This window comes from Volvox carteri (assembly GCF_000143455.1).
Source record: "Volvox carteri f. nagariensis unplaced genomic scaffold VOLCAscaffold_59, whole genome shotgun sequence".
NCBI lineage: Eukaryota > Viridiplantae > Chlorophyta > Chlorophyceae > Chlamydomonadales > Volvocaceae > Volvox > Volvox carteri.
The window spans coordinates 508363-517445 of NW_003307602.1; the positions used below are offsets into that span (position 1 = coordinate 508363).

Genomic DNA, 9083 nt, shown 5'->3' on the forward strand with positions numbered 1-9083 from the left:
AATATATATATATATATATATATATATATATATATATATATATATATATATATATATATATATATATATATATATATATATATATATATATATATATATATATATATATATATATATATATATATATAACACCCTCCCTGCCCAGCCTACTTCTGACACATAACAGCCACACAGGGCAACCACTCCAATAACATCAGGATGCGAGAATGCAGGGGCAGAGGAACATACACCTGTATGGAGGTGCTGGCTCGCCACCTGCACCACGCACACCTGGTCAACCCAGCACTACCAGATGGGGTGCACAGCCTGTACAAGGCTGCTGGCCCATCAAGGCGCATGCCAGGCATATCCCATGCACATACCCTCCCTGCCCAGCCTACTTCTGACACATTACAGCCTCACAGCGCAATACAATTTTGCATCCGTTTGTGAACCCCGTTGATTTACCCCGTGAAAACTCGCACCTGTAGCAAGCGGTGATCCATAAGCACCACCACCGTGAATGATCTCACCAGCGATGTTTCCTTGCAACGTCTCCTGCAGCTGTCGTACACCAGCAGCGCCGGTACGGTCGTGCAGGAACGTACTCCGCAGTACGCCAGCAACTTCCGGATCCGTAGGACCGATTGCGGAGTGCAGCAGTGCCTCTGGTACTCGTGCAATACATCCCATACGCTCATACTCCTGTAGAGCTTCTTCGTCCACCGCACCTTCGTCCTCGTCATTATGCTGAAGGAAACGCACCCAGGCGACGATGACGTTGCCTCGAACTTTCAGGCCTGGTGCACGGCGGACGCGATCCAGCAAGTCCTGTCGGTCTCGGACTTGATCCACGCACACCACCGTGAAGGCGCCTGCCAAATCCGCAACACGTGCGGGCAGCTGGCCTCGTAGCATATTGGGGTCGGGGTTTACAACTGCGATGCCATGTGACTGAACGGCACACGGCAACACCTCGGGGGGCCGGCCCGTGAGATGCACAATCATTAGCTGCTGCATGAGACGGCCCCGACCCAACAGCTGACTCTCCACAAACGTGGGTGCAGGCAACGGGTCGCCCAGGTGATTTGTAGACGGCACGTTGCCTGGATCGATTCGCGCCAGAGCCGCTTCAGGCACTCGGCGTGCTGCAACGAGAGTGGCGACAGGCGGGCAGCGGTTAGGCAGGGTTTAATGACAACGTGTATGACCCAGCTGGGGCATCTCGCCCATACAAATCAGGCGGCCCGACGGATCAAAGGTGCACAACAGCATGAGCAAACGGAAAAAGGACAGCACATGTAGACGGGCCAAAGAAGTTGCTCACCCGTCAGTGCCTTCTCACAAGAGGTGCAGATAGTGAATCGGTCAGGGCCAGCATCATCACGGAACATGGTCCGGTTTGGCAAGTCCGCATCAAGGCGCATGCAGAATGGCACCTCCACACTCCATGGATCCTCGAGGCAAGGTCGTGGCTGCACCCTTGGTGGGTATGGCTGCAATTCCGGTGGCACCTGCACCGGGGCTGTGTCCTCTGCAGTACCTGCCGGTGAATCCGGCTCATTAGCCCCATGACCTGCACCATCACTGTCAACCGCCAACACATCTTCATCCACGAATGCCGCTGGAGCGGCGCCAGCGCCGGCGCCAGCACTACTGCCATGCTCGGATCTGCTGACACGATACCGTGCTGGTAAAACCGGATCCGGCGGTGGGGGTGCAGCACCTTGGGCGGTGCAGGGCATGCGCCGCCAAGCCAGGGTACACGCATGACGCGGTACGGCGGCAGTGGACATGATGTCAGCACGTAGGATATCAACGTTGGGGATGTCCACCCAAGCATGAAGCGCCGACTGGTCTTCAGAACACTGCTCCGAGCAGACGGCACACACCCGTGAAGGCATGCGGCGACGCAGCGCGGCGGCCATGCTGCTAGCAAGCTGCAGGTGTGTCTCGTATGGTACCTGCCGCTCCACCGGAAGTTGACCGCCAGGCAAATCCTGCACGCGCCCTTCCGGAATGACCTTCAGGAAATCAGGCAGTGCAGGCCGGTGGCCTTCGTGCAAGCAGGGAAACCGCATGAGGTCCCGCAAACGCTCAAGCAAGCTGGCCTGCGGAAGCTGTATTGCATGCACCTGATCACGGGCCTGTGCATGTGCAGCAGTGTTACGCCGCTGTTCTGCAGCCCTGTGCTCCGGGTCTTCACGGGCAGCAGCTCGAGCAGCGGCATCATGCCGCTGCCATACGGCCCTGTACTCCGGGTCTTGGCGTGCAGCAGCTCGTGCAGCGGTGTCACGTCGCTGCTCTGCGGCCCTGTACTCTGGGTCTTGACGGGCAGCAGCTCGTGCAGCGGTGTTACGCCGCTGTTCTGTAGCCCTATACTCCGGGTTTTCACGCCCAACTGCTCGTGCAGCTGCATCACGCTGCTGCCCTGTAGCCGTAATCTCTGGGTGCTGACGGGCTGTAGTGTTTGACATGCCGCAGGGCTGTTGCTCTGCATCCGCACCGAGCCGCGTGCTCGACATAATTGCCCCTCTAAAACGAAAACCGCCGGCTAGTGTACCCAAGCGCTCACGACTACGATCCCCACCTTGCTGGGGTGAATCATTTGAGCGGCCCGCCATAACTGACGGATCCCGTATTACCGGGAGTGATTAAAATAGCTATATACAGGTGCGATATATATGCATTATATTCATACAGTAGCAAGGAAACGACTGCAAATAGCACAGCATCGCGTGGCTAGCTTACAGTGGCCGGCTTTTGTAAAACCGGACGTGAAGAGAAATAAAGCAGGACCGTACGTGAAGAGAAATAAAGCAATTGCTTATGTATGTGTTGCAATCACACTGCGGTGAACCGGCGCTCGCGAACAACACAGCTACACAAAAGTCCGTACAGCCAACATTGGACAATGTTGGACAGCCGAATATGTGCACATCGGCGCAGCCTCATATACCCGCGCCTAGACTGGATCGCGTGTTGAATTGTGCGTTTAACTGCGCGTCTAAGTGCATGTCGAATTGCGCGTTGAGTTGCACACTTAAGCGTGCGTCGAATCGCGGGTTGAGCTGTGCGTTGGATTCCATGGATCGGTGCGCGTCAAATTGCACACTTCAGTGTGCGTCGAATTGTGTGGTTCGGGACACGTTAAATTGCGCATCGTTTAATTGCACATCGAGTTGTGTCGTGGGTTACGCGTTAAAATGTGCGAGTCGGCGTATGTCAAATTGCGGAGTGCGGTGCGGCCAATGTTTTGCAATTTACACGTTCAATCACGGTGCGGTGCGGTGCAGTGCAATGCGGTGCGGTGCGCGGTCCCGAACGAAAAAAATAAAATAACCGAGCAGCGCCGGGATCGAGCCTGCGACCGCGGCCCCAACTCGACGTCGAAGCTAGCGCGCACGACGAAGCGGCGCACGTCGATGCTGAGGGGCACATTGCGGGGGCACAGGTGTGCTGCAGTGCGATGCGTTGCGTTGCGTTGCGGTGCGGCGCGGTGCGGTGCGGTGCGAAAAAACGAAAAAAAGCGACGACGACGGGAAGCGAACCGGCGACCGCGGCTCCCACGCGGCGACGGAGCTAGCCTAAAAGGCGCGGCTCCGAAACCGCGAACGACACGCCGAAAAAGGGCAACTTACCAAGCGGCCACCCGGACAGACAGACGGACGCCCCCCGCAGCCCAAGGTCTCCGTCCCGACGACGGAACGACTAAACGTCGTCCGTCTAACGTCGGGACTACGACGATACCCCCTATGAGTTGGTAGGGGCAGTGCAGCCCAGGATTAACGAATGGTCTCCCCATTAGTCCTCCTTCAGTCCACCCCTGCTTTTCACACACAGACTTTGGACACCGGCAGTTCAATCCCCCTCCACACACAGTGAAAGCACTAGGTAGCCTGCCCCTGACAGCCCAGGGTAGTCCCCTCCACCTGCTGGAGCTACAGCCGCCAACACTGCTCTGTGCTCCCCATAGCTCCCTGGATGCCAGGTACCCCCTGGACTGCTATCAGCTGCACATGGTGCATAGCAGTCAGTGGTGGCAGGTAGGGGCACCCTCACAAGGGTAGCCGCAGCCCTATTGCTGCAGATGGTGCAAAGAGTGAGTGCTGCACATGCAGGCGTGGTCGAAGTGTGGCTCCCCGCAGCCCTCCCTGGCCCCACACCCCATGCCTGCCGGTGGTGTGAACCAGTGGCCCACGCTGACTACAGCCTGCCACTGGGGCCAGGTGCACAGGTGTGCATATGTCAGCCATTGCCATTACACCACGCCCTTCACCACCGCCACACCGGGCACCACTGCTGCCACCACACTGGGCACCGCTGCTGCCACCATGCTGGGTGCCGCTGCTGTCACCATGCTGGGCGCCACTGCTGCTGCCGTGCTGGGTGCCACTGCTGCTGCCACAACTGCGCCTGGGCTTCATACTTTCATATGTCTTGGTCAGCGCTGCACTGATACGACCACTGCTGTGGAATGCAGCCAACTCTGAGGGGTAGGCCCGCAGGAACTCCTCCTGCTCCAGGTCAGGGGCGAGGCGGAGGATGTTGCTCAGCAGTATGTGGAACCAGCGAAGCCCAACCTTGATGTCATGCTGAGCCCTATAGTCCTGCTCAAATTTGGCCTTGCTGCCACGGCTGTTGCAGCGGTGGTCCCGGACCTGCAGATCAACACAATTGCATGGGAAGCAGGGGTGTACAGGCCAGCAGCATTGCAGCCAGGCCCTGTTGGCTGGCTGCAGTCCACATGATGACTGCAGCTGTTCAGACAAGCATAGTGCCTGGAACTTGACAGGTGCTGCACTGCTACCTCACACTCTAACCCCTTGGTCTGTTTGACTGCCCTCCTGGCCCCTGGTTGGGTTGTCTTGGTGGCCCCTCTAATGGTCCCCTCTACATGGGAAAAGCTCACAGCAGGTGCTCCTCTGCACCCCAACACCCACTCAGTTCGGCACCACAAGCAGTGCTACTGTTGACCTGTGAGTGTTGTGGTAGTCCTGTGACTACTGCATGCACCCTCCTAACACCTCACAAGCTTGCTTGCTCATTTTCTGATTGGCCACCCTGCTTGCAACCCCACTTTTCCCCTAGCCAGCGGCACACACTGCCAACAGTTTCCTAGGCACCTTGTTACCATTCCTCCTGTGTTTTGCAGGTGACCATGACACTGTCTGCGACTTAGCCTCCTGACCTCCTCCTCCTTTCCTTCTGCTGTGGGTCTCCTGGCCAGACACGCCAATCTCACAGTATGGCAACTTGCCCACCCCCCACACACACCCCAACACCCTTCACTGGCATTCTTACCTGGATGAACCAGTCTGCCTTCAGCAGCCCATCTGGTGTAAGCACCAGCGCAGATGCCATGGCTTCCAGGAGGCTGTGCAGGTCCTCGTAGCTGTCAAAATCCTCATCCATGCAGCGCTCGCCGAGCACAACCAGTGGTCTGTGCATCGGGGAGCTGAGCCACGGGCTGAGCTGACTGCGTGGGGCTGTTGGTGGTGGTGGCGGGACAGTAGTTGCCACAGCTGCACATCAAGGAAAAACAAGGGTGCATTATGCAGGTAGGTCATTTGTCATGAAATTGCAGGGGTGTGCTAATTTTAAAGGAACACACAGCTTACTAATGGTTCCGAAGACCATGACCATGCATGGTATGCAGTGTACCAAAGAAGCACGTGGCATTCTCATCCAGAACCATTGCAGTAGAAGCCGTGGAGTTGGCCGTTCAGCATGCAAAAAGTCAGAAAGGCATGCAGCTACCAAAGCCACCAGACGGCTTAGACTCAAGAAAAAACAAGGTTTCAATATACAGCTTAACAGTAACTCAACAGTAGGGATTAGACTCAAGTGCCCAGTAAAGGAACAAATAGCTTGCTAACAGTGAGGGGGTGTTCAGATGACCATACAGATCGGTTAGGGACCTTGAAGGTCTATCATGCAGGGATAGAGACATCGTGGATGGACTACAATAATGCTCTTCGGCAAGCCGCTGTGGATCAATATGTCTGACAACTCCTGCTGCCTACATACGGACTAAGTTAAGGATGTCCTCACAAGAACGACAAGTGAACGCCAGCGCCTCCCTGGCCTATCAGGGCGGCCTCCCACTTGTGCAGAACGTGTAACTTATAACTTCAATGCAACAATTTGACTCCCGAGTCTGCGCAAACCTCGCGCAAAATATGCGCTGACACTACTCACTGTGGCGGAGCATGATGTTAAAGAGCAGCTTCTTCTCTTTTTCTAGCTGTTTTACCTCACCGCGCAGCTTCTTTTTCTCATTGCGCAAGTACGCTAAGCTGTCCGTGCACGTCGCTATCTCTTCAGCAACGGCCTCAAGGACACCCTCAACCTTCTCCATATCCGCCTCTAACGCGTCTATCGCCTTCGCTAGATCACGGACAATGTCACAGTCCATGGCACACTCACGCGATACAATACTCTGCAGGACTAATATTATACGAAAAGCAAGAGTTGAAATCGTCTTCAGATTTGAGGAGCAGCGAAGGCAACCCTTTCGATAGGTAACCATGGCTTTATCTTTAACATAAAGCTAAAATCCAAACATAGGCCCCATAGGTCCGCGGGTGTTCCGTACTCCGAAAGTTCCGGTGAGACTAGATGTGTCGAATTGGCTGCGATAGATAGATTCCGCCAAGAAACCCGATATTGGCAGACAGTTATACTGAGTCTGAGACCTGGGATTGGCCGACAGGCTGACGAACGTGCTTTGCAATCTTTGTGGGTCTTGAATCCTGCTAGTCTTGAAGCCCTTCCGCGTGTTACTCATGATCATTTCTCAGACTGACACGTTTGTGCCTGGCGCAAGTGGTGGTGAGCACCCGCATCGACGCATGTTTTGTTGACTTCCGGCCAGAACACTAACGGCTGTACGACAGATAAGATGGAATGTTTGGTATAAAGGAGATGATGTTTTGACTGAAAGCTTGTTCTGTGATACCTGTAACGGTTAAGGTTGGCTTTACCTACACAGTTCCACTCGCCTATATCTTAACAGGTTATGAGCCCCGCGCCGCCGCGGCAAGCGAGCGAGCGTTTTGCTTAAGTACTGTGTCCGAACTTGCTGGCTTAGCAACTCTCTGGCTTAGAGATAGGACGAGTATGGGGAAAGACAATGATGTAGAGCGTTTAGATAGCTACGCCAACTATTTTCGCTGGCGGACGGCCATGAAGTACTGTTTGGCCGGCAAGGACTTGTGGGACGAGGCAGCAGACCTGCCGAGCGCCGTCGCCGACAAGTCCATGAAGGCAAAATCGCAGCTGGTGAAATATACGGTGCCCCGTTTTCACAGGCTGATCGATCAAGCAGCCGACTCTGCCGCAGCGTGGGATGCGATCCGCGCCGAATGCGTGTCTGAGATCGGAGCGAACATTTTGTTCATAAAGCAGAAATTTAGCAACCTGAAGCAACGGACAGGCCAGTCCGTTGTTGATTACTTCGAGGAAGCAGAGGATCTGCGTGAGCAAATGGTTGCAGTGGGCTCGAAGATCGACGACTGCCAATTCGCCCTGGCTATCTTGGGTGGTTTGCATAAGAAATTCCAAATGCAGCAGACGCTTTTTGCTGCCAAGCCGCCAAGCGACATGAAGCTTTCGGAAATCAAGGCCGCTCTACTCCTGGCGGAGCGGATGCAAGGTGACAACAACGCAGAGTGGGCCCAGGCCGAGGCCCTGGCGTTTAGCAACCGGAGCAGTGGGGTAGGCCACCGTGGCTTCGGTGGCGACTACCGTAGTGGAGCTGGTAAAGGCCAGGGAAATGTCAACGTCGGGGCGAGTACCAGCTCTGGCGGGCCTGATGTTTCCATCAACCCCTACGCAACCCATAAGTGCCATAAATGTGGTGTCCTGGGGCATATCAAGTCTCAGTGCCCGCTCGTCACAAGGGGCAACAACAAGGGCAACAACCGACGCAGCAAGCAGCTGGTAATGGCCCTAACCACCTCCACCACCTCCGAAGCCAAGGAAATCCAGGCAACAGCTGAGAAGTCGCTCGCCAAGCTGGCTTGGAAAGTCGACTCGGCCGCGGCCGTCCATGTTACAGACGACCGGTCCAACTTCAGCGAGTACGTACCGCTCACGGACGGCATAGTCCTAGAAGGTGTGGCGGGTGCGATTTGCAAGACGGTTGGAGTGGGTACCGTCCTGCTAGAAGCAGAGGGAGACAATGGCAAGATTAAGATTACCCTAAAGAATGTGTATCATGCGCCGGGATTAGGTCACAAGCTGATTTCGGTAGGCGAACTAGGTCTGAAGGGTTACCACGTGGATTTCCGTGGGCCGGTTGCTGTGGTTAGGCAGCCGAAACGTCTTGTCAGCCGAGGCCCGCGGATAAGGAAATACACAAGCCTGGAGTGGGAGTACGGGGAGCAAATCCCGTGTGTGCGGGTGGGCACCCATTACTACCTAAAGGCGACCCGGTTGGGCCAGGGGGAGTGCGTTCAAACCCTGGCGGTCTTGTCTGAATCTGCGGGGCTTTGGCATCATCGATTCGGACACATAGGGTACGGTAATTTAGAGAAGCTCGTGTCTGATGAAATGGTCACTGGTATGGGCCTGAGCGTGGCTGAAATCCGGGAGAAGGTGAAGGAGAAGAGTATCTGTGAGCCGTGTGTGAAGGCCAAGCATACCCGCGCGTCTTTTCCTCCGTCTGGGAATGCAGCAAACCGTGTTTTGCAGCGAGTGCATATGGATGTGTGTGAGATGCCTGTTCCGTCTATGGGCGGGTCAAGGTATGTCGCCACATTTCTGGATGAGCATTCGAGTTTTGCAGTGGTGCGCTGTGTAGGGACGAAGGGAGAAGTTCCGGAAGCGGCCCAGGAAGTATTGCAGCTGTTAGAGACCCAATCGGGCAAGAAGCTGCTAGCAGTTCAGTCGGATCGCGGTGGGGAGTATTTGAATAAGGCTCTAGGACAGTACCTTAAGGGTAAGGGGGTCCAGCATAACACGTCCGTGCCGTACACTCCTGAGCAAAATGGCCGCGCTGAGAGGCTGAACCGCACACTCCTGGAGAAGACCCGCGCGATGTTGCAAGACTCAGGATTGCCGCATGAATTATGGGCCGAAGCTATTACCACTGCATGTGC

The 9083-nt window shown here is 55.3% G+C and overlaps 3 protein-coding genes across 3 annotated transcripts in view; 1 reads left to right on the forward strand and 2 right to left on the reverse strand.

The window, feature by feature from the left end:
• Positions 1 to 2603, reverse strand: part of VOLCADRAFT_97274 (uncharacterized protein) — a gene marked incomplete at both ends in the record, with an annotated part of 7917 nt that extends 5314 nt beyond the window's left edge. Inside the window, 2 exons of the mRNA XM_002956279.1 lie at positions 465 to 1127; positions 1307 to 2603. Of these exons, the coding sequence (XP_002956325.1) occupies positions 465 to 1127; positions 1307 to 2603 (1960 nt within the window). The remainder of the gene's footprint in view (positions 1 to 464; positions 1128 to 1306) is intronic.
• A 205-nt stretch (positions 2604 to 2808) lies between these two features.
• On the forward strand, positions 2809 to 3570 carry VOLCADRAFT_97275 (uncharacterized protein; the record flags this gene model as incomplete). The annotated part of the gene is made up of 2 exons (XM_002956225.1): positions 2809 to 3259; positions 3434 to 3570. 2 exons carry the CDS (start codon positions 2809 to 2811, stop codon positions 3568 to 3570), a joined length of 588 nt encoding a protein of 195 aa, XP_002956271.1.
• Positions 3571 to 3920: 350 nt separating this feature from the next.
• Positions 3921 to 6397, reverse strand: VOLCADRAFT_97276 (uncharacterized protein; the record flags this gene model as incomplete). Its single annotated transcript, XM_002956280.1, has 5 exons — positions 3921 to 3992; positions 4042 to 4063; positions 4270 to 4640; positions 5284 to 5504; positions 6181 to 6397. 5 exons carry the CDS (start codon positions 6395 to 6397, stop codon positions 3921 to 3923), a joined length of 903 nt encoding a protein of 300 aa, XP_002956326.1.
• Positions 6398 to 9083: the final 2686 nt, after the last annotated feature.